This window comes from Felis catus, chromosome B3, assembly GCF_018350175.1.
Source record: "Felis catus isolate Fca126 chromosome B3, F.catus_Fca126_mat1.0, whole genome shotgun sequence".
Classification (NCBI taxonomy): Eukaryota; Metazoa; Chordata; class Mammalia; order Carnivora; family Felidae; genus Felis; species Felis catus.
The window spans coordinates 102683353-102709330 of NC_058373.1; the positions used below are offsets into that span (position 1 = coordinate 102683353).

Below are 25978 nucleotides of genomic sequence, written 5' to 3' on the forward strand. Positions count from 1 at the left end.
GCACAAGGGTGAGAACACCCAAGTGGCAGAGACCATGAGGACCACTTTAGAGTCTGTTTGCCACAGACTAGAACATACCTGAAGCAATAGAGGCAAAAAGTATGAGGGTAGTGTTGAAACAACTTAGGAGCCGTCCTGAATAGGATCCCATTGGCCAAAAGGGAATTTGAACATCAATAAAGGTAATAACTAATGAATTGAAACCAATCAAATGTGTTTAACCTGTGAATCCATACTACAACATTTTTTTTTAAAAAAAACCTTAATTAATTGCTGTTGGACCAGATTATTATTTTGACAATTGGTAAATAGAAGCATTTATCCTACTCATATGAATTGTTTCTCAGGTCAGGGAAGAAATTTGTATAGATGTATTCTACCTAATCAAGAAAGAATGATAGAATACCACCAATTTGCATCTCCCTAATGAATAATGTCTAGGCAAGGATAACCAGTAGCTGCTAATATCACTACAAAAGGGGAGACATCTGGACATTAGATACATACTTTTGGAAATATGCCACGTTGTCTGTGCTGTAGTCTTACACTCAAGTCATAATCCTGAATCCGATGTAGCCTCTAAATTTACCAATTTATTGGAAATAAAAAGGACTAAAGACTTGTTAAATACTATGAAGATGCTAACAACCTATTTATACTAGGCATCTCTACACCAGCTACATGGTTTTTCCAACCCCAAATTCTAAGAATTATAAGAAACTGAATAATAAAAAGAGAAACAAGGATGATGAAAGGAGACAAGAAATATATCAATCACAGTTTGAGCCCCATGTTGGGATCTGGGTTGACAGCTCAGAGCCTGGAGCCTAGTTCTGATTCTGTTTCCCTCTCTTTGCCCCTCCCCGACTTGTGCATGCGTGTGTGTGCGCGCGCGCGTGCGCACACGCTCTCAAAAACAAATGAACATTAAAAAAAAATACATCAATCACAGAATAACTGAAAAGATATTTACAGTTATGGGGAGATGTGAATGTTTTATCTGTCATTTTAAGTGTTTGGAATAAAACCATCCTTATGGGAGTCTTCATCTTCATTTTTACCTATTCCTATTTTTTAAATTTATTTGAGAGAGAGAGACAGAGAATGTGCGTGTGTGCACACAGGAGAGGGGCAGAGAGAGAGGGAGAGAAAGAATCTCAAGTACACTCCACTGTGTCATCACAGAGCCCTAGGAAGGGCTTGGACCCCTGAACTATGAGATCATGACCTGAGCCTAAACCAGGAGTCAGGCTCTTAACTGCCTAACCAACTGAGCCATCCAGGTGCCCCTCATAATTTGTTTTTTGAAGCTCAGCTCACAGTATCCTGACTGCTCTAGTTCTGTGATCTGTTCCCTTCCTTTGCTCAACTCTTGCCTTCTTTTAATCTTGTTGGGTTATTATTCAACTCTTTAGAATAAATTTGATTTTAGTATCACACTAATTTGTTATGATTACAATTAAAATCTTTAAGCCTTGAAGTGTGATTCTTAATCCTACTAGTTGATCTCACTCATCCTGTGTTTCTTTAGTCTATTTTGGTGTATAGGTATCCCTTGCTAGTCTAGCTGAGGCTGAATAATTTTTTCTTTTTGAGATAGAACTGGTGTCCCTTGCCCTCTAAACTCTTATTGAACTCAGAATCAAATGTATTTATCCTTGCTTTAATATCTTGAATTCATTCTTGAAAACCCTGCTGCTAAGCGAAAAGCTATTATATGAAAACATATTCCATTAATTTTAATGGTAAGTTATGTTGTGTTCCATCTCAACTGACCAATTTCACATGTAAGAAAATATTAATCTAGCAATGAAGATGAGTTAATGTAAATAGAAACAATTTGAAAACAAATACACTTTGAATGTAAAATGTAATAGGTAAAATGAAGGCATATCATACCAAAGGAGGGAAGAGAAAACTTGGTGGTGGTTGGTGGGGTGTTACTCTTTGGAAAGTTTATTCTTTTTGTACTGTTTTCTGCACTAATTTCAGCATTTTTGGAGCTCAGGGTTATCTTGCATTTTATCTGCACTTGAGTGGCGCTTGGATGGCTCAGTTGGTTAAGTGTCTGACTTTGGCTCAGGTCATGATCTCACAGTTCGTGAGTTCAAGCCCCGCGTGGGTCTCTGTGCTGACAGCTCAGAGCCAGGAGCCTGCTTGGATTCTGTACTCCCTCTCTCTCTGCCCCTCCCCTGCTCGCACTCTCTCAAAAAATGAATAAACATTTAAAAACAATTTTATTTGCACTTGAAAGTCAAATTATGGCTCAGATAAGCACCTTCAGAGGAATAAAGGCCAAACACAAGTCCTTTAAACAGTGCGGAAGTAGAAGCCAGGCAGAAACGATGGAAGAGTTGTAGAAGATGCTAGCTCTGCGATCCTCTTGACTGGCATATGTGTACAAAGCAAAATGTGCTGGGTTCATCCAGTTGTGTGTAGTACATCGATATGTATGATATAGTTGGAAACCATTATGTTAAATAAATTGTTGAGCACGTCTTTAGCTGAAATCATAATGTTGAAATTTTACTGTAGAATATTTAGTGTGCATTTAGGTGAACAGTCCCTAATACAAAAAAAAAAAAAGCCATTGTTAGAAAAGTAGTACTTTTCAAGAGCCATTTTCATGAAAACCAGTTAATTGAATTATTTATTTATTTTAATAGAATTTATTTTGAGAGAGAATGCATAAGCAGGGGAGGGACAGAGAGAGGGAGAGAGAGAGAATCCAAAGCAGTCTCGGTGTTGTCATCGAGGAGCCCAGTGCAGGGCTTGATCTCATGAACCTGAGATGACCTGAGATGACCTGTCATGACCTGAGATGAAATCAAGAGTCGGACACGTAACCTACTAAGTTACCCAGGTACCCCTGAACAATTTATTATCTGAGGTAAATCTGTAGACTGAAATAACATGGTATCCCTCCTTATCTAAGCTAGCTACTGCTACTGGAATTTCTGCTCTTCCAGCTGGGGAACTGAAGGAGTTTGGTGGCAAAGGATAAAATAAAAATCTTACTTTATGAAACATTATTTAGTTGGTTTATCCTTTGTTTTCATTCCTCGTTTGAGATATTCTTATGTTCAACACATCATCATAAACTGACTTATTCAAGAAATTTATTAAAATGTAAGTAAGTTCAGGCAGAGAACAGAGAGTCCTTTGATAGGTGATTAAGGCACTTTCTAAAACATTAATTGGCATCTTTGGGATATGATCATTTAACCTTTTAACTATTCCTTGATTGGTACTACCATTCAGTCATATTCATTATTTACCTATCTTGTCTTCAAAGGTAGCTTGTCTACTTTATCAACTGTTCTGCCAGAATCAGTCATTCTATAATGTGTATTGGGTTTTCCTGATTTAGTAAGCCTTTTGTATTTAAAACAAAAAGAGAGAGAGAGAAAGGGATATTGGAATGACTTGTTTATACTGAATGACTTTTGATGCACCTAAATTTTTTAGTTAGTGACTTTGGATTTATCCATAATGAATTCACCAATTTTAGTTTGACTACTTCCTGCTCTTTTCAGTACATGGCAGCTTTCACCTTTTTTTTTTTTTTTTTTTTTTAATTCTTCAGGCATCTTCTAATAAAACAAGTCTTTTATAGATCTTGAAATGTAGAATTGTGGCAGCTGTGTACTGTCTTTTGAAGGCAGTATCTATCTTCACATGGCTCTTAAGGTTGTCTTGTAAACATGGTTTCTAAGCCCAGTCTGCAGAACAGAATAGCTTTAGGATAGGAGCCTCTTCTTTTTTTTTTTTTTTTTTAATTTTTTTTTTTTCAACGTTTATTTATTTTGGGGACAGAGAGAGACAGAGCATGAACGGGGGAGGGGCAGAGAGAGAGGGAGACACAGAAACGGAAACAGGCTCCAGGCTCTGAGCCATCAGCCCAGAGCCTGACGCGGGGCTCGAACTCACGGACTGCGAGATCATGACCTGGCTGAAGTCAGACGCTTAACCGACTGCGCCACCCAGGCGCCCCGGATAGGATCCTCTTCTTATGGCTATATTTTATTTTATTTATTTTTTTCCAGCATTATGAAAGTGTAATTGAGATAACATTATGTAAAGTACAGTGTAATGATTCGATATATGTATACTTTGCAAATAAGGTTAGTAAACATATCCATCACCTCATACAGTTATTTTTTATGTTTTGTTGTTTTTTGCAGTGAGAACTTTTAAGATTTACTCTATTAGTAACTTTCAAGTATGTAGTATTGTTAACTGTAGCCCCAATGTTGTTCATTAGATCCCTAGAACTTACTCATCTTGTCATTGGAAGCTTGTGCCCTTTGACCACCTTCACCAATTCTCCCTCCCTCTCTTTGTAACCACCAATCTACTTTCTGTATGTATGAGCTTGGATTTTTGAGGAACCTTTGTACTGTTTTCCATAGGGCTATACCAGTTTGCATTCCCACCAGCAGGGTGCAAGTGTTGTCTGCATAGCCTTGCCGGTGCATGTTATCTGTCTTTTTGATAATAGCCATTCTGACAGGTCAAAGGTGATATTTCATTGTGGTTTTGATTTTCATTTTCCTGATGATTAGTGATATTGAGCACCTTTTCATGTGCCTGTTGGCCATTTGTATATCTTCTTTGGAAAAATGTCCATTCAGGTCCTTTGCCCATTAAAAATTAAAAAAAAAAATTTTTTTTAATGTTTGTTTATTTTTGAAAGAGACAGAGGGCAAGCAGGGGAGGGGCAGAGAGAGAGGGAGACACAGAATCTGAAGCAGGCTCCAGGCTAGGAGCTGTAAGCACAAAGCCTGACAGCGGGGCTCGAACTCATGGACTGTGAGATTATGACCTGTGCCAAAGTCTGATGCTTAACTGACTGAGCCAGCCAGGTGCCCCTTTTGCCCATTTTTTAAATTGATTTTTTTTTTTTTTTTTTTTTTTTTTTTTTTTTTTTTTTTGCTGTTGAGTTGTAGGAATTCCATACATAATTTGGATATTAACCCCTTATTTGATACTGAGTTTACAAATATTTTCATCCCATTCCACAGGTTACTTTTTCATTTTGGTGGTAGTTTCTTTTGCTATACAGAAGTTTTTAGTTTGATGTAGTCCTACTGATTTTTGCTTTTGTTTGTTGTGCTTTTGGTGTCCTATCCAAAAATCACTGCCAACACCAATGTCAAGGAGCCTTGTCCTTATGTTTTCTTCTAGTAGTTTCACATTTAAACCTTTAATTCATTTCAAATTAATTTTTGTGAGTGTTGTAAGATAGGAGTTCAGTTTATTCTTTTACACGTGAATATCCCGTTTCCTCTGCACTGTTTGTTGAAAAGACTATCTTTTCCCCATTGAGTATTCTTAACTCCCTTGTCAAATACTAATTGACCAGATATGTGTGAGCTTATTTCTGGGTCCTTGATTCTGTCCCATTGCTTTATGTGTCTGTTTTTATTCTACTACCATGTTATTTTGATTACTGTAGCCTTGTAGTATAGTTTGAAATCAGGAAGTGTGATGCCTCCAGCTTTGTTCTTCTTTCTCAAGATTGTTTTGGCTATTCTGGGTCTTCTGCGGTTCCACATGAAATTTAGGATGGTTTATTTCTGTAAGACATGCTGGTAGAATTTTGATAGAGATTGCATTGAATCTATAGCTCTAAGGCTTAGGACTGTATGGACATTTTAACAATATTCTTCTATTCCTTGAACACATGATATCTTCCCATATATTTGTATTTTCTTCAATTCTTTCATTGTCTAACAGCTTTCAGTGTATACATCTTTCATTTCCTTGGTTGCATTTATTCTTGAGTATTTTATTGTTTCCGGTGCTATTATGAATGGGATTGTTTTCTTGTGACTATATTTTAGATTTCTTGTATCTCCTTCGAACTTCTTAAAATATATTTCTGTTGTCTGGAAGGGAGTCTTTGCAATCACAAATTTTGAAGGTGCACTGTATTCAGTGTTTTGATTATGTTAACTAGATAGTTTATAAACAGTTTAAGAGTGTGGAAACTCAGTTGGTGAAATCTCAGAGACTTGACTTTTTCTCAGAGATTGTTCTTAATAAGGTAACTTACTGTTTTTTGTTTAGGTTGCTTATTAGGAGTGATGTCAAATCAATAGCATCAATAGGAAAAAACCCCAAAACACAACTTGTTTTTTGGCTCTTGTAGGTTTAAATGTTTGTTAAAATATAAAAGTTGTACCTGTTTCCAGTTTATGGTAGTTTTATCTGGACTATTTGATTTTTAACTTTCCATTATGTATTCCTTTTGCAGCTTCAAGAACATAATGAAGTCCATATGGTGATAAAAAGTCCTTGATTTTGTTTTTCAGAGTACTGGTGAACACAGGATTAGTGTGTATTGTAGTTTTGAAGGTTTATTTTGAAAGAAAATCGAAAGAGAAGGGCTCAAGGATTACCTTATATGTTATAAAAAAAACCCATAAAATTATTTATGTTTTGAAATTATTTATGTCATGAAGTAAACCTTTTTTCCCCCCTTGCTGGTTGCCTTTTAGTCATCTATTTCCACAGTACTATGCGTTGAGCACTGTGTTGGTTTTACAGACAGTAGGTAGGAGAGAAGACCATGCAGTCAGTAGGAGAGTCACTCATTTGGCATGTTAAACTTTCAGTAGTGTAAGTAAACCTTTTAATAGGACTACAATAGGACTACATCTAACCTTAGTGTGTAAGAAGTAAGTAAAAATCTTGAGTGAATGTTGTTTTAAACCATCAGTTTTTATCAAGATCTTTCTGTTTGGTAATTCTTCAGTTTTAAAAGTCTGTGTGTCTTTCTTATGTGTATGAATGCTCTTAACATGATTTGTAATTTCCTCAGTTCTTCCTAATCTCTCTGGTCTTTTATATTTTTAATTCTCTGGTCTTTTAATTCTTTGTGTGATTTCTTTTATGCATCTAATACCTGAAAATTTTTTTATAGTCTCTCACATTTTTCTGTTTGGGATTCTTGGGGGTATAATCCCTATTTGTAAGTTTACCTTCAGCAGGGGTGTATCTGAAAATGCTGTACTGTGCAGGCTAGATTGGGTAGAAGGAATTTTTTTCCCAGAGGATTTCATGACCTTGGCACTACTTTTGTTTAACTAATTTTTGGTAGAAGAGGTGAGAGTATTCTGGACTGGCAGAGACTATGGATGCAAATCTCCCAGCCCATGGTTATAAAATCTTTATGAAAACTTTTTTTTTTTTTTTTTTTTTTTTTTTTAGCTTTTGAGTGGTAGGAAAAGTGGGACAAGCTTTCTCTCTTCCTCTTAATTTACCATTTGCTGACTGTAGACCTTTTGAAAATCTGTTTTTCATACCTCATTTCCCCTTTTCCAGCTGCAGTTCAGTGTCGTGTCTTTAAGTGTCTTTACCTTTCATTTCCCATTTGATTTTCCCTCTTCCTTAGGATTTCCCTTAATTACCAGAAAATTTGTCTATTTTAGAGCAAAACAGTTTTTGTTATATTTAATTGGAAGAGTTTTCGCTCATATGGCTAGACATGGATTCCTCAATTTAGTTTTTAAAAGTTGCAATTTAGGGCGCCTGGGTGGCTCAGTTGGTTGAGTGTCTGGCTTTGGTTGTGAGTTTGAGCCTCACATAGGGCTCTGCTGTCAGCCTGCTTCAGAACCTCTGTCCCCCTCTCTCTGCCCCTCCCTGGTGCTCTCTCTCTCTCTTCCAAAAGTAAATAAAACATTTAAAATATCAGTAAAAGTCACAATTTAATTCATAATTTAAAAATATAATTAAATTTACCTTATGTTATAAAACTAATATGTGTGCATGATGGGAAAATGTAAACATTTTGAAGGATGTAAGATGAAAAGTTACTAAGAAAAGCACCAAGAAGTCGCCGTAGAGTTAATGGTTTCTCATGTGTCCTGGGAATTTTCTAAGCATGTATGAGCATGATTCTGTCATGTAAAAGGGAATTTTCTCTCTGTACCACTCTACAACTTGCTTTTTATGTATGTTTGATTTATTTACAATATATTTTTTTAGTGACCATATTACATGTGAGGCTACCACAGGCTTATTTAGTCATTTCCCTAATGCCGGACATAGGTTCTTAGTTTTTACAAAGTTATATTGCTAACAGTGAACACTTATGGGTATATCTTTGTAATTGCGTGATTATATCTATAGTATATAGATAATCTAGTAGTAGTTTTAACAAGAAAGTGAATTTTCTCTGTTGAAGGGTATGTACTATTTTTATACTTTAAGATTTTTCCAAATTTTTCTTTAAGATCGTACTAGTAGTTATAACCAGACTAACACTAAATCAGAGTGTTGTGTTTCATACTCCCTGGTCCATGTGTTACTTTTTTTAGACAGTTTTATCGAGGTGTAGTTGACACACAATAAATGGCATATATTTAAAGCATACAGTATGATCAATTGTGACACAAGTGTACATTGGTGAAACCACCATAGTCATGATCCTCCATACCCTTTTGATCCTCATTTGCACATTTTCCTGCCCTGCCAGCCTGAGTGTGAATTTGCATTTAATAGAAATTAATTTAATGTGACCGAGGTTGCATTATTTAAAAATACACTTAGTGGACGTCTTTTTTTTCCTTTGAGAACCTTCTAAACATGTCCTTTTGGGTTTATCTTTTTCTCACATTTTTTTAATTTGTTTTTTTAATTTACCTCCAAGTTAGCATATAGTGCAATGATGATTTCAGGAATAGATTCTTTAATGCCTCTTACCCATTTAGCCCATCCCCCCTCCCACAACCCCCTCCAGTAACCCTCTGTTTGTTCTCCATATTTCAGAGTCTCTTATGTTTTTGTCCCCCTCTCTGTTTTTATATTTTTTTACTTCCCTTCCGTTCATCTGTGTTGTATCTTAAAGTCCTCATATGAGTGAAGTTCTATGATATTTGTCTTTCTCTAATTTCACTTAGCATGATACCCTCCAGTTCCATCCACGTAGTTGCAAATGGCAAGATTTCATTCTTTTTGATTGCCGTGTAGTACTCCATTGTATATATATACCACATCTTTATCCGTTCATCCATCAATGGACATTTGGGCTCTTTCCATCCTTTGGTTATTGTTGATAGTGCTGCCAAAAACACCATAGAAGTGGGGTGCATGTGCCCCTTCGAAACAGCATACCTGTATCACTTGGATAAATACTTATTAGTGCAATTTCTGGGTCTTAGGGTAGTTCTATTTTTAATTTTTTGAGGAACCTCCATACTGTTTTCCAGAGTGGCTGCACCAGTTTGCATTCCCACCAGCAGTGCAAAAGAGATCCTCTTTCTCCGCATCCTCGCCAACATCTGTTGTTGCCTGAATTGTCAGTGTGAGCCATTCTGACAGGTGTGAGGTGGTATCTCATTGTGGTTTTGTGTTTCGCTGATGATGAGTGATGTTGAACATTTTTTCATGTGTCAGTTGGCCATCTGGATGTCTTCTTTGGAGAAGTGTCTATTCATGTCTTTTGCCCATTTCTTCACTGGATTATTTGTTTTTTGGGTGTTGAGTTTGATAAGTTCTTTATAGATTTTGGATACTAACGCTTTATCTGATATGTCATTTGCAAAAATCTTCTCCCATTCTGTGTGTTGTCTTTTAGTTTTGCTGATTGTTTCTTCGCTGTGCAGAAGCTTTTTATTTTGATGAGGTCTCAGTAGTTCATTTTGCTTTTGTTTCCCTTGCCTCTGGAGACGTGTTGAGTAGGAAGTTTCTGCGGCCAAGGTCAAAGAGGTTTTTGCCTGCTTTCTCCTCGAGGATTTTGATGGCTTCCTGTCTTACATTTAGGTCTTTCATCCATTTTGACTTTATTTTTGTGTAGGTGTGAGAAAGTGGTCCAGGTTCATTTTTCTGCATGTCACCGTCCAGTTTTCCCAGCACCACTTACTGAAGAGACTGTCTTTATTCCATTGAATATTCTTTCCTGCTTTGTCAAAGGTTAGATGGCCATACATTTGTGGGCCCATTTCTGGGTTCTCTATTCTGTTCCATTGATCTGAGTGTCTGTTCTTGTGCCAGTACCATATTGTCTTGATTACAGCTTTGTAATACAGCTTCAAGTCTGGGATGCTTCCTGCTTTGGTTTTCTTATTCAAGATTGCTTTGGCTATTCGGGGTCTTTTCTGATTCCATACAAATTTAGGGTTGTTTGTTCTAGCTCTGTGAAGAATGCCAGAGCTGTTATTTTGATAGGTATTGCACTAAATATGTAGATTGCTTTGGATAGTATTGACATTTTGACAATATTTGCTCTTCCTATCCTGGAGCGTGGAATATTTTTCCATTTGTTTGTATCTTCAATTTCTTTTCATAAACTTTCTATAGTTTCAGTGTATAGATTTTCACTTCTTTTATTAGATTTATTCCTAGGTATTTTATGGTTTTTGGTGTCTTTTTCTCACATTTTAAGGGGTTAAAAGGGGTTAAGGCAATCAGACCTTGGTCGTTTTTTGGAATTTAGTCACTTTTCTTTTGCCATACAAGTCTTTAACATGTTTTCTAGTCAGATTTCCCAGGTTTTTCCTTTACAGCACTAGGTTTTACATGAGACCAAGAAAAGCCTTTTACGAAATAGAATTATTTTACAATGCAGAGAAATAGACTTGTGTGTTCTAGTTCTTTCCTGGTTTAATTTTTAAACTGTTAAAACCAAAATTTATATTACTGAGGTGTAGGGACTTCGTTTCCCCTGAAAATGGCTGTCATTTGTGTCAGTACTACTTATTAATCTACATTTTTTACATGTTGACTTGAAATGGCTTGTTGATTATATACTAAACTTTTCATATGTATTTGGTCTATTTCTACTGTGTTTATTTGGCTGTTCTTGGGCACGTTTTAAAAATTCTTGTTTAATAAGTGAAGCTTTTTTAGTAGTTCCCTCAGAGTGTTTTTGAGTAGTATTTGACATTCTTGTCATTTGCATTTCATTTTTAGTTTGTAAAATGATGTTTTTTAGTTTGGGAATAGGCAAGAATAAACACATTTTATCATTTTAGTACTTTCATTGTTGAGTGACCTAAGTTGATGCACTTAAAAGTTATTTTAGCAGCCTGTTATGTTCAACTTTAAAACTCCAGTCAGACTTTCCTAAGGGATGACAGGTTTTGAAGTAAGTTTTGTTTGCTGGTAAGTTTAATTGCTGCCAGATACCAGTTATTAAAACTACTTTTTGGTAGTGGGAATGGACCTATTTGGTGAGGTTAGGCAGAAATAGGACCACAGAATGAAGTTACAGGGAGAGAAGATTTTGGATCGAAACTAGGAAAAATGTTCTAATAGCTTTCTAAAGATATAAAAGGGGATTTGGGGAAGTGTTCATCCCAGGTTTTCAAGTAGGCTCACTGATGATTCAGCTGGGTTCAGTCTTTGAATGGCTAATTGGATTATGTGGCCTTTCTAACAAACCCAAAAATTGTGTGAAAAAGTAAAAGTTAGGATTGTAGATGTTAGGGGAAAGAAGTCTTCTGTATATGGTACAGCTATTTTACAATTACATTGTTGATGTGAATTTCATGTTCTAATATTAATGTTTGAACAGTTTGATTTATGTTTTGTCTTTGGAAACTATTGATTTGAAATACTGAGTATTTAAAGTGTGCTTTTTGTATTAAATAAAGCTTTTGATTTGTCTGGTTATCAAAAGTTAGATTTCTTTACAAATAAACTTTTAACCTGCCTGTGGAGGTATCTTTAAATGAGCAGTGTTGCTTCCTGAGAAAATGGACTAGTTTGGGCTTTCTAGGGAAGCAGAAGTCTGAAAGATACTGGTTTAACTTTCAGCAGCTACCAGCTTTGTAGATCTTTTTTAATTTCTTGAAAGAGCGGTTCATACTGATTTATCTATTCTTGTGTTATAGAAAAAAAAAGTTTGGCTAAAAAAATAGAAGTTTCATATATTGTGACATACCTATTGGAGAAATTAAATTTTATTACTCATCTCTGGCATTAGTTGAATTTGTTTCAGATTAGGGTAGCAGTACTTCAGAATGGGTATTGCTTGAAATAACTTAAGAAGTATGTGAATAAGGTGTGAGTCATAGAAATAACTGTGTTGCAGTTTAAAAGGAGAAATTGCACCACAGCTTTGAGATTTCAGCGTAGTCTATAAAGTTAATTTTAGACAAGTTACTGTAAATGGAGTTCCCATGTCAGGCAACTCTGTTTCATTTACTAGATTATCTTTTAGTTACTTTGAGTTTTTTCCCTCTTGTTTTAAAAGATAAGTTTACAATTGTACTGTGGGCTCTGGGGCCATTATACTTTTGGTGTAGTGACTGACGAGAGAGTGGAAATTTAGATGGGTTTTTATATTTTGATGGCTGTTTGAGGAAATGGCTAATGTTTGGTTTTTCTCTTTTCTTTTTCTTATTAATTTGAAGAATCAAGTTTTTAAAAATCATTGCAGGTGTAATACACCTGTAAACTTTTAACCATATACAACTACAAAATAGATTGAATCTTTTTATTTTCTTGCATTTTCTTAAGTACTTTATACATTTTCTTATGTTTAAAACTTTGGATGTTTTTTGATGTAAATGATCAGTAGCCTTTACTGACTTGAAATAATGTAAACTAAATTTTTATCTATTTGGATCTGTTTTAGATGGATTTCCACTACTATCTGTTCTTTTAACTTTATCACATTGTAGTATACTGTGGTTTCCTTTTAATTGTTAGATTGTCTCCTATGTCACAGAATTCTGTGAATGTGTACCTAGAGAGTTAAGTACTCTAGGGTTTTAGGAGGAGAACTAGCTGTAGGAATGGTATTTGAGCTGGAAGAGTAGAGCCACATGGAGACTCAGGTTTGGTTTTTTTATGCTCTGGTTTATAGATAATATGTGCTTTACTTCTGCAACAAGATCATTTAAAGTCGGCAAATCAATTTGTACAACACTGCTAAGCATCCTGCGTTCTCCATTCAAGTTTTTAAATTTAAGTGGAGAATCAAAGTTATAAGGAATAAAAATTTAACAATATAGTAACCATAATGTGTTTCTGTGTGTCCTCCAATACCACCATTTTTACTCTTTCTCTGGACTACAACTTTGTTTCCCATTTCATTAAGAAAATAGTAGCATTGAGGAAGAGGATTTTCACAAACTTCTATACCATATCTACTTGCTTGCCTGTGCCTATATACTCTTTCTTCCTTATGTTTTTACAGAAGATTGTACTTCCATCTAAGGCCATGCTTTCTACTTGTACATCAAATCCTATTCTTTCTTGCCATTTGAAAGCATTGTCCTTCATTCTCCTGCATCATCGGTCTTACTGTTTCTACTGGATCATCTTTGTCAGCATATTAACATGCTGTAGTTTCTTCTATTTTTAAAACTCAAGCTCTCAAGCTCATATATCCTTCCAGCTTCCATTTCATTTCTCTCATCTCTTCATAGAAAATCTCCTCTAAAGAGTTGTCCACACTTGCTGGAGTACTTACTTTTGAATTTATTTTAGTCAGGTTTTGATCACAACTATTCTACTGCTTTGGCCAAAATCACCAGTGAAGTCTGTGTTGCTAAACCCAGCAGTCACTTTCTAGCTTTCATTGTACTTTATTACCGACACCAGTTGATAAAGTTGATTGGTCTCTCCTCCTTGATAACACTGTTTAGCCACTAGGGTAGCATCCTCCTGATTTTCTTTAATTGGCTTTAAGTATATAATTCATTTTGCTTGAATACTCCTAAATTTGTATCTCCAGCCTGCAGGTCTCACCTGTCACATACTCTTGTTTAGCTATCTGCTGGGCATCTCCACCTCTCTAAAAGCTATCTCCTAATCTTCAACCCCAGTCATGTCCTTTCCACATTTCTCTCATCTCAGTAGAGGACAACTCTGTTGTTTGGCATAGTCTAAAATTTTTGGAGTTGACATTGTCTTTGCTTGTACTCTCGTGCCCCAGATTCTAGTTCTCAGCAAATCATCTGGTCTCTACTTTCAAAATGTATGCAGAATTTGACAACTTCTTACTACTTCCCTTGTCACCAACTTGCTCTAATCATCTCCTGCTTAGATTATTTCACTTGTCTCTTAACAGTTTTCCCTGCTTTCAGCTTCCCCTACATCTTTTTATACTCAGAACCCTTTACTAGTTTCCCATGTTACTCAGAGTCCAAGCCGTAGTCCCTCTAGTTGCCTTTAAGAGACTGCATGATTTGTTTGCTGTGCCTGTCCCCTTCACATGGTCTCTTTAACTTCATCTTCTACTTTTTATCTTTATTGTACTTGAATTACACTGTCCTTATTGTTCTTGCTCAATTATGTCATGTATTTTCCTATCTCCTATACTGTGTATTAATTGCTGGCCTGTCTTCCCTTTAGTAGAATGATGGACATAAAAGGGCAAGGATTGTAGCTTTTCTTTTTTTATTGTTGTTTATTTTAGAGAATCCTAGAAAACAGTGCTGACATATAATTGGTGCTAAGTGACTCTAGAATGAATGAAAACCTATTGTGGAAGACCATAGTTGTAAAGATACATTCATAGGTATGATTTGAGCTGAGTTTTAAAGGATAAGTGAAGATTTCAAACAGAGGATAAGGCAAAGTTTTTTAGATTTGACTGTAGGGAGGAGGTGTGATAGGACTTGTTTGAAAAGTGACTTCGGTTTCTTGATTCAGAACCTGTGGTAGTTTCTTACTGCTGATTTTGTCTCCATTGACTGCTGATCTTCTCCACCTGGTTGTATTTCGTATTCATAATCATGTCTAAAATTCCCAGACATGAACCCATTCCTGTATTCTTGATCTTGGCAAGTGGTTTATCCATTTATGGACCCTTCTAAGTTAGAAATGAAGAATTGTGGTAGACTCCTCCCTCACTTTGTGCTCTTAAGAGTTACCTTGTCCCTGTTAGTTGTTCCACCCAAGTGTGTCTGTCTGCATTGACTTAATTCACTCTCATCAGATCTCTTTGGCCTATTAAAATGTTAATTTTAATTGGCCTCCTTGCATTTATGTTCACTTGTCCATTGGATTTAAAATTTTGATATTTTTTATTTGTAGAAGTTCTGTTTGATTCATATCTACCCAGGCTACTCTGGGAGCCTGTATTTTCCCAGTTCCCTCTTATTTGTCTGAGTGTATGTTGTAATCTATTAGTTCCAGTATCTTAAATCTTAAAGGGATCTAATTCCTTAGTTTGTTTTTGTTGCCTCTTGCTCCTAGTAGCTTATCTTATGTTCTGTCATTTTGGATGGTGAGCTTTTATCTGGATGACAGTCTTTGGAAATCTGGAGGAGCCTGGCTTAGGGGAGCATTCCACCAGAAAGGATGGGCATTTACTTCTAGCCACAGGCACTGTGGGCACCACCAACTTGGAACCACTTACATTTTTTGGCTTGGTATTCCAAGGTCGTGCAGGTAATTTGAACATTAAGAACTTTGTAAGAAAAGACCCCTGGAGCCAAGGCTGAATTGGGACCAAAAGTCAAGATTCTCAACTTCATTTTAATGCTTTATTATGTTGCTATTCATTGGTTTTAAAGTTTATTTTTGTGGGGTACCTGGGTGGCTCAACTGGTTAAGTGAAAAACTCTTGGTTTTATCTCAGGTTATAATCTCACAGTTCATGAGTTTGAGCCCCACATTGGGCTCTGTGCTGACAGTGCTGAGCCTGCCTGGGATCCTCTCTCTCTGCCACCCCTCCACCCCCAGTAAATAGATAAATTAAAAAAATACTTAATTTTGCTTAGGATGTGTCTGGAATATAACATGCGTATTGTATTTGAAGATTAGTAACAACACAGTGTGTACTCCTAAATTTTAGTAAGAGTTCAGAAAATATTATAGATACTTCTGTTGTGGAATGGAAATCGGATTAAATGATACTGGTCCACCAAATAATAGACTTTATCATTGTAGAGTACTTGCCATAAACTGTTTTTCTTAAAAAGATTAACTTGTACATTTAAAATAATAACTGTAAGATGTTATTGTGGATTTAAAGGAAGGGAAACATGGTATGAACAGTGGCATGTTTGGAATGCAAACTATTTAGATTCAGTGTGATCAGGTTACAGATTTTTTTTTTTTTAAATGAGCACTGTTTTTATAAAGAACCTGTAATAAGAGTTTTCAGCATAGGCTTCACAGCTACTTATAAAATTTTAACTATGTTGTATATTGAGTAAAGCCTCTGAAGGCTACTCTGGGAGCCTGTATATGTTTTAAAGGTGGGTTTATTTAGTTGTCCAGACAGTATTATACAGGAGCTTCTTTGAAATTTTGTATTCTTGGGTTGAAAACTACCATTCCCTCAATTGATTGCCATTTATCTATCTATCTATCTATCTATCTATCTATCTATCTATCTATCTATCTATCAGACATGCCGACCTAGTATGTTTGGTGTACATCAGTGGGAAGAAATTGACTTTCAGTTTGTTTGGATTTTAGTTTTGAATTTTGTTACATTTTTCCTAATAGTTCTTTGAGTCATCCCAGTTGACAAAATTTTAACAATTGAAGAACAGAAGAATTTATAAAATTAAGTTTTGCCCTGTGTTTTAAATATTTTAGTTTAAAGAAAATGATGGCAGAAGCAAGAGTACCTGAAATGCCATGGTAGTAAGAAAGTAGAATTCAAACTCTTATGTTTACGTGAAGTTCAGTAGTATACTGACCAGACTGCTTTAGTTTTCCCTCCTCATAACATGTAAGCAATTCCTTTTTGTGTGTTTATTTATTTATTTTGAAGGGGGGTGCGTGTGAGTGGGGGAGGGGACAGAAGGAGAGAAAATCTTCAGCAGGTCCACACTGAGCATGGAGCCTTATGTGGGGCTCCATCCCACGACCCTGGGATCATGACCTGAGCCAAAATCAAGGGCCGGACACTTAACCAACTGAGCCACCCAGGCACCCCTCTTTGTGTTTATTTAAACTTTTAAGAGTGTAATGTGCATTCAGGATGGTTACTTAAATTTCTGTTTTGATGTAGAAGAAATTTAAAAAGTTCAACAGTTAAGCAGGGGTTTGAGACAATCGAAGATCCCTGTTTAAATTGACTACCCCAAAACTTAACTAATAGCCTATTGTTGACTGGGACAGTTGACATATTTTATGTGTTATATGATTATATGCTGTATTCTTACAGTAAAGTAAGCTAAAGAATATGTTTCTTAAGATGTTATAAGGAAGAGAAAATACATTATAGCACTGTATTATATTTATAGATAATATAAGTTGATGTATGTATTGACAAAAAGCTGTGTGTATGTGGACCACCTACACAGTTGAAACCTGTGTTGTTCGAAGGTCAGCTAGCTGTACATTAAAAATATTTGTAATCTCACTCTAAAAAATGACTCTCACTTTCTCTGTATAGTCTCAGGTTATATCTATATATATGTAATTGTGCTCAGCATAAGTAGTTTTTAGTTTTTTTGTTATTGTAGTGTATTTTGCTGCATTACACTGTCTTAATTATTTTAAATGGTGTGATTTTTATTTTAAAGATTTTTTAAATTTTTTAAATTTTTATTTAATTTTGAGAGCAAGCACGCGAGTAGGGAAGGGGCAGAGAGAGAGAGGGAGACACAGAATCTGAAGCAGTCTCCAAGTTTCAAGCTGTCAGCACAGAGCTCCACATGGGGCTTGAATTCACAAACTTTGAGATCATGACCTGAGCCAAAGTCAGACACTTAAACTGACTGAGGCACTGGGTGCCCCAATTTTTTTTAATTATTATTTTTTTAATGTTTATTTTTGAAAAACTGTGAGTGGGGTAGGGGCAGGGGGGGGGCACAGAGGATACAAAGTGGGCTCTGTGCTGACAATAGAGAGCCCAATGCGGGGCTTGAACTCATGAACCATGATCATGACCTGAGCAGAAATTGGACGCTTAACCAACTGAGCCACCCAGGCATCCCTAAGATTTTTTTATTTTTAAATGATCTCTGTACCCAATGTGGGGCTCAAACTTACAACCCTGAGATCAAGAGTCATGTGCTCTATTGACTGAGCCAGCCAGGTGGTATGTTTAAACGTGTGATGTTTCTGTAGATGTCCTGCACTTATCTAAGCCTATTATTATGTCTAGTTATATCGTTTTTAATTAAGCAATGTGGTTGAAATCGTAGTAATTGCTCCTAGATTTTATTTGTAAATCATTTGAAATTTTAGGTTTTACGTTATCAATACTAACAAGTTGTTGAACCTTCTGAGAAATGTATAGTACTTAACTGAGTAATGCAGCTCAATTTTTGTATGAACAAATTAAGTTAGAATAAGACAAGTACATGGAATCATAAAATTATTTGATTAGCAGTCATAATACATACTTACTTGAAACACAGAATCATAATACATACTCAAATGAGACAGAATTTTTATATATTGTTTTTCCATCCTGTTAACTTTTTTTTTTTTTTTAATTTTAAGTTCTTTATTGGTAGGGCAGGGATGAAAACTCATCTCTTATTCTAGAGCAGGATTTTAAATGTGGGATCCACCTTAGTGTGTATTCTTTAGTTTTGGGAAAGTGGATTGGTCTTTTATCAATTTCTTGAAGGATTTATGTCTAAATAAAAGATTAAAGCCACTGGTATGGAATGTGTTTATTATGATTCCATGGTTATCTCACTCCTACTTTACTTGTCCACCATTGGCCATTAATTATATTCAGACTGGAATCTGTTAAGGTGGAAGGTATGAGGTAAAAAGCTCATTAATATTACAAAGGGAATATGGAGAAATTATTAACGTTGGTGACTTATGCTGTCATCTCAAAACCTGAGCTGCTAATTGTCTACATGTTATATCAACTCAGCAAACATGTTGAGTTGTATATTATGGACTGAGAAAATTTTAGCAACCTGATTCCTTTCACCTTGAGCTAAATTAACTTTGTCTCAACCCCTCCTACCCTTTTCTTTTATTTTTTTTCATGGTCTTCCCCTGCCCCACGTAAAATAAAATCTCTTGCTACCTTTGTTTGTTCTTCTCTGTATTTTTCTGGATTTCATTCCCAGGCCCCCTTTGTCTCTTTTCTCTCCTTATATTACTCTTATACCCATGTGTATAATGTGAAACTATGGTTTATTATTGATATTTTAGTACTTACTTTGCCATTTTTTGAATTAAGCAAAGAATTAAACATTTTATGAATATCTCTTAAAAATTACAAAGTGTAAAACTAAAATATTAAGGCAGATGAGACTGCAACCATGATTCTGGCACAACTCTTTTTTGTTTTTTTTAGAGTGAGAGATAGATAAGGAGTGTTCATGCACTTGGGAGGGGCAGAGGGAGAGGGAGAGAGAATCTCAAGCAGGCTCCACACTCAACGCAGAACCTGATGCAGGGCTCGATTTTGTGAACCATGAGATCATGACCTGAGCTGAAATCAAGAGTTGGACACTTAACCGACTCAGCCAGCCAGGAGCCCTGATACACCTCTTTGTTTAATAATCTTGATATTGCCTATTATATGTAAAAAAATTTTGATCATACAAGCAAAATTACGATTTTTGACTAGTTATACTGAATTGACAAGAAATCTTATTAAAGGCTTTTTTTGATTTTACAGTTTTAATAGCAATATTTTATTGTGTTGGTATTTGCTAATTGAACCCATTCTGATGTTGGATATTTTATGCCTCAGTTTTCATATTATATATAATGTTGCTGTGAACATCTTTATATGTGCTGCTTTTCCTTGCAAATTTCTTGGTTTAAAAATTCAGGATTATTGGTGGGGCGCCTGGGTGGCGCAGTCGGTTAAGCGTCCGACTTCAGCCAGGTCACGATCTCGCGGTCCGTGAGTTCGAGCCCCGCGTCAGGCTCTGGGCTGATGGCTCAGAGCCTGGAGCCTGTTTCGGATTCTGTGTCTCCCTCTCTCTCTGCCCCTCCCCCGTTCATGCTCTGTCTCTCTCTGTCCCAAAAATAAATAAACGTTGAAAAAAAAAATTCAGAATTATTGGATTAAAGAAATACAAGCATTTTCTTGACTTTAAATTTGTCTTGGTGTTCTGGTTAGACCTCTCTAGGTGCAGAAAGTAAGTTCAAGAGAAGGGGAATTGTGTGAAGGGAATCTTATGAAAATCCAGAAATGGGAATCATGATTCCTCCAGGCTTTTATGAGACCTGGAAAAGGGAACCAGAAAATCATCAGAACATTCGAAGAATCTGTGTTTTAGAGTTCTTGTGGTCTCATGGGCTCTTTCCCTTGAATGTCTGCTTCTTGCTTTAATCATAGATTTTGCTCTCCTGAGACCTAGGCTACACATGGCTGCAGTTTGCTGTTCAAGGTCTTTCTGACTTTGACTTGACCTCCCCCCCCCCCCCCCCCGCATCTGTGGCTGCTGGTAAATACCTTTGTGGCTTTTCTTCCCCAAAGCAAAAATCCAAGTTTTAACTCATTGTTTTGTTCTTTTTCTCCCCCAACCTCCCCAGCTAACTTGGACAGGCTGTGTGTAGCCTGTGGATGGTAATGTTTAAACAAACAAAAAACCAAAGATAAAACGTGGTCTCTGCTCCTTGAAAGCATTTCTGGTTGACAAGGAACACTTAGACACAGTAAAATATGTCTGATTAGTTAAAAACCTGGAGAGTTCATGACTTATCAGGGAAGAACAATTCTGTATAAAGTTTCTTTTAGTATTTTGTTAGCACGTGATTCCTGTTCCCCTTCAACCTTTTAAAACCTTGTCTAAGTAAGTCTAGGGTTGTAACACCATTAAAAAAATTGCCTATGGAAATGTGAAATGGTAACAAATGCTGTTTTAATCATAAAGATCGAGAGTGTGCCTAATAAAACAACAATTTTCAGGTTCCACTTCTCACTATTTTCAGACTTAAGTCATTGTTGGTATAACTTGAAAAAAGTATACTCCACATTTTAAAATGAGATATAAGGAAGTTGAAAGACAAAGTTAAACTAAATGTGCTTAAGTTTGTCATAAACATAAGATTTCTAGGTCTGTTTATCTTGACAGTTAACAGAGACTACTGTGAATAGCTTTATTTTGTCTTGGAAAACTCATGAGGCCTATTAAAATGGTTCTGGTGAAGTCTTAAATTCATTAAACTCAGATTTATTCAACTTTAAAGCTGCTGTTTTCTAAGGTCTAAAATAATTCTTAGAATATTTCTGTTTAGGTAGAATTTTGTTTCTTTAATCATTACCGTTTTTGAGACTTCAGATGGATAATTTTAAGAACTTAAGATTCTCAGATTCATTTACACATTAAAAGTGCAAAAGTAGAATTTACATAGCTTTACCTTAAGCATGTCCATGGGTTTAATTTCATCTGCATTACATACCTTGCCTTTTTTCCACAACAAATGTGATAGAAGTTATAAGGATACAAGCCATATTTATGTGGCTTATACATATTTATAGGAATATTGATATCTAGAGCCTAAACATCAGAACCATTCTTACTTTGAAGTATAATTTTAGCTGTAACTACCCTTCAGATGAGGGATTATAGTGTCTATCTATGTTCAAGGCAGATCTGAGTAATCAGACCATACCTTTATTTTCTATAGCTGTTGGGTTAATCTAGAAGTAGGACTGATACTCTGTTGGTGAGGCAAGGCCTCTCTTATCTTTTAGCATTTAGAAAAGATTATTATGGCCAGCTTTGTTTTTTGCAGTATAATTTAGTTTGTAGTAAGGGGTACCCTGAAAAAAAAATCAGGAAATGCATCTAATTTGTAATTTATTTCAATACTGAATGACAGAGCCTAACATTTTGATTTGGCTGTAGTATGTTTCTATATCTGTGATGTATCTCACTTATATCATGAGGCTGTTAGTTGTTGGAATAAAGGTACTAGCAGTTGGTGAATGGGCTTAAATTTCTAAATGATGAGATGAACCATCTCTCTCTCCCTCTCTCTCTCTTTTTTTTTTGCAATTAAAAGTTTGGTACCTTTTGGTTTTTTTTTTGAGAGCGAGTGTGCAAGCAGGGGATGGGCAGAGAGAGAAGGAGAGAAAATTCCAGCAGGCTCTGCTCTGATAGCGCAGAGCCCAGTGCAGGGCTCGAACTCATGAACGCTGAGATCATAACCTGAGCCAAAATCAAGAATTGGATCCTTAACTGACTGAGCCACCCAGGGACCCCAAAGTATGGTACTTTTAATGAATATCCAGTGTTTTGGTAACAGTTGATGGCTTCTGTTTCCACATATAGTAGTATTGGTCAACAGTGCAATAAGAGGAAAAAAGCTAAGTACTAATAAAATGTCAAAAGTTGATGTTTGGGGAAAAAAGTAATGGATGTCTAGAGTTTTTTTTTTTTTTTTCCTCCCGTGAAGATCTTTCCATTTGGTTTAAAAGTAGAGGATATATTACACTCTAATTATTACCACACATTTTTATTTCATAGTATATTTGAATTGTAGATGGCAAAATAATTAAGTATGTGATTTAAACAATTGTAACCTGCTTAGATTTGTACATCAGGTTAGATCTGAAATACTACTTGAAAGAGCAGAGGTTTTGTGTTTAATTTGTATTATGCTGACTAAAGTTTTTGTTTTTTCTCTCCCCCCCCCACGCCCCCCATTTAGGTTTTATAGGATCACATTAACAAAAGCACCATGGAGTTTTATGAATCAACATATTTTATTGTCCTTATTCCTTCAGTAGTTATTACAGTAATTTTCCTCTTCTTCTGGCTTTTCATGAAAGAAACATTATATGATGAAGTTCTTGCAAAACAGAAAAGAGAACAAAAGCTTATTCCTACCAAAACCGATAAAAAGAAGGCAGAAAAGAAAAAGAATAAAAAGAAAGAAATCCAGAATGGGAACCTCCCTGAATCTGATTCTGAGAGTGTACCCCGGGACTTTAAATTATCTGATGCCTTGGCTGTAGAAGATGAGCAAGTTGTACCTGTTCCACTGAATGTAGTTGAAACTTCAAGTAGTGTCAGAGAAAGAAAGAAGAAGGAAAAGAAACACAAGCCTGTACTAGAAGAACAGGTCACCAAAGAAAGTGATGTGTCAAAGATTCCAGGCAAAAAAGTAGAACCTGTCCCAGTTACTAAACAGCCCACCCCCCCTTCTGAAGCAGCTGCCTCAAAGAAGAAACCAGGGCAGAAGAAGTCTAAAAATGGAAGCGGTATTATAATCTATTCAACTTTATTGTATGATTGTATTTGTTTTAATGACTTTAGAGCTTGAAATTTAGATACTTTGTTAGGTGTGTATACAAAATGTTAAAAATATGGAGTCTGAAACCAAGAACATTGTCATTTTCACTGTGTGTTTGCTTTCATTAACATTAAATGCTGATAAAATTATTGACCATAAAACAGCATTTAAAACTAAACTTTATATTAGAAATATGGAAAAGAAGCTTAATGGAAATATATAAAATTCAACTGTTTTACTGGAACTAGTAAGGACCTATAAATATCAGCAGTTAGAAACTTACATTTTCTAATTAGTGTGTTAAGAATTAAAGATGAAAAGATAGATACCGTTTTTGTCTTTAATTTTGCAAATGTTTTTCATACAGCTATTTTATACTAGGCATTATACTAGGTAATAGGGCTGCAGAGATAAAACTAGTGCGTTTTCAAACTGTAGACATGAACATAAATAATTATTGTAAAATGTTTAATATAATGATCTTGATATGTCTAAACCAGTGTAGGAGTTCTAAGTGGATCACTTAGAGGATGTAATGCCTAAAATTAACCTTAGAGGTTACGTAAGTACTAGCTGGTTTTTGGGTGGCTGGGGAGGGTGGGATAGGATATTCTAGGTAGAGGGGTTAACAGATGTAATGGAAAGCCCATGAGAAATGGTGTCATGATGTGTGAAACTACAAACAGTTTTTATGAAAGGACTTGTGTTTACCATTAAGTTGTTTGTGTGTCTTGTGGAGTGTTGAATTTGTTATAGTGGATTTTAAATATTTGTTTGCCAGCTATGATCAAGGCATGATGCTAGAGAAATCAGAGTAAGCACTTCTATTTTAGTGGGGGAGAAGGACATGTGAGCCAGTAATGAAATGTGACTTACATAAGAGATGTTTGAAGTATACAAGAAATGCAGATGCCTAAACAACTACTACTTATGGGGATCAGAGGTAAAGAGCTTTACAGAGGAGACGGTGCCTGAGGTCTTCCAGGCACTGAATCACTTCACCAAGCAGCTTGGTGGGTCTCATTCCATACTGTCAGAATGTCACTTAGAAAGATAGAGATAGGAGTACAGTGTATTTTTGAACCATGAGATAGGAGGTTGGGAGTGGTAGGACACAAAGATGAAAAGACATGTAGGGGCTAGATCCAGATGGGTTTTGTACACAGCGTTAAGGAGCTGGGGTGTTATAGTTTAGCCATTGTTGAAAATTTTTCAAGCTGGTCAGTTTACATGGTCTGGTCATATTTATATTTTAGAAAGATGTCTTTGGCAGAACTTGGGGAGGGCAAGTTTTATGGAGTAATATTTAATATAGATAATCTAGTTATGAGATTATTGTTTTCCAAAGTTAAATTGGAGGACTGAACTGTGTTAGTGACAGAAGAAATAGAAAGTAGATTAAAGGTGCACCTGGCTGGCTCTCAGTTGGTAGAACATCCTACTCTTGATCTCAAGGTTGTGGGTTCAAGCCCCACATTGGACCGGGAGCCTACTTAAGAAAAAGTAGATTAAAGAGGTCTATAAAGTAAAAACAACATGACTAATCTTATTGAATGAGGTATGGCAGATAAAGGAGAAGGCAGAATCAAGACTGATTATCCAAGTTTTAAGTTTCTCAGGGTTGGCATACTAAAATCTTGGAGCCAAATCTGGCCTGCTTTCTGTTTTTTATGGTCCATGAGCCAAGAATAGTTTTTATGTTTTCAGTGATTCGAAAAAAATCCAAAGAAGAATAATATTTTGTTAAATGTGGAAATTACATGAAATGCAAACCTCTTTGTCTAGAAATGAAGTTTTTTTGAATGCAGCCATACTCATCCATTAACGTATGTGTATGGCTGGCTTTCATACTGCAACGGCAGATGAGTAGTTTTAATTCTCCTTAAAATTTAATTTATTCATTTATTTTGAGAGAGAGAGTGGGGGGAGGGACAGTCAGAGAGGGAGTGAGAGAATCTCAAGCAAGCTCCATGCTCAGCGCAGAGCCCAACGAGGGGCTCGATCCCATGAACTGTGAGATCATGACCTGAGCCAAAATCAAGAGTTGGATACTTAACTGACTGAGCCACCCAGGCGCCTCAGATAGTTTTGATAGAGTCTGTATGGATATGCAAACATATTTAATGTTTGGACCTTTACAGAAAAAGTTTGCCAACCCCTGATTGGTAGGTGGTTGGTAGCACTAAGATAGGGAATATTGAGAGTGGATGTATATGGAGAGGAGAATGCTTTCAGGTTGTGTTTCAGGTTCCTATGGGGGGCCACTTACATAAAGAGCAATTTAGGATGCAATAGGATATGTAAGTGCAGATGCATAAGGCTAGAATATAGACTTGGAAGCTGTAAGCGTGAAAATAGTTGTTGAAGTCACGGGTATAGATAAGCACATCCAAGGGAATTGTTTAAATTAAAGGTACTACCCTGAAGAATACCAGCATATGAGGTATTCTGTAGGAACAGTTTACAAAAGAATTTGCAAAGGAATATTTCAAGTGTAAGAAAAGAATTGTGGGAGCTGATAGAGAATTTTTGGGAGGTGATAGAGAGTTTTAAATTTTATTTTATTGTGGCAAAATATACAATAACATTTACCATTTTACCATTTTTAAGTGTATAGTTCTGGGGCATTAAGTACATTTACATTCTTATGCAACCATCATCACTAGTCATCTCAGGAATTTTTCATCTTCCCCAACAGAAACTCTGTACCCATTAAACAGTAATTTCCCATTCCCCTCCCCCCCCCCCCCCCCCCCAAGCCCCTGGTAACAACCATTCTACTTTGTTTCTGTGAATTTGACTAGTCTGGGTACTTTATATAAGTGAAATCATACAATATTTGTCCTTTCATGATCTTCTTATTTCACTTAGCCTAATGAAGACAGAA

At 36.0% G+C, this 25978-nt stretch overlaps 1 protein-coding gene across 7 annotated transcripts in view; it reads left to right on the forward strand.

The window, feature by feature from the left end:
- The window catches only part of KTN1 (kinectin 1), a 115511-nt gene that overhangs the window by 12633 nt on the left and 76900 nt on the right, over window positions 1–25978 (forward strand). For all 7 annotated transcript variants that reach the window (XM_023255713.2, XM_045059946.1, XM_045059947.1 and 4 more), the window contains exon 2: window positions 22507–23059. In XM_023255713.2, coding sequence (XP_023111481.2) covers window positions 22537–23059 — 523 coding nt within the window. In that variant the 5' untranslated portion in view covers window positions 22507–22536. The remainder of the gene's footprint in view (window positions 1–22506; window positions 23060–25978) is intronic.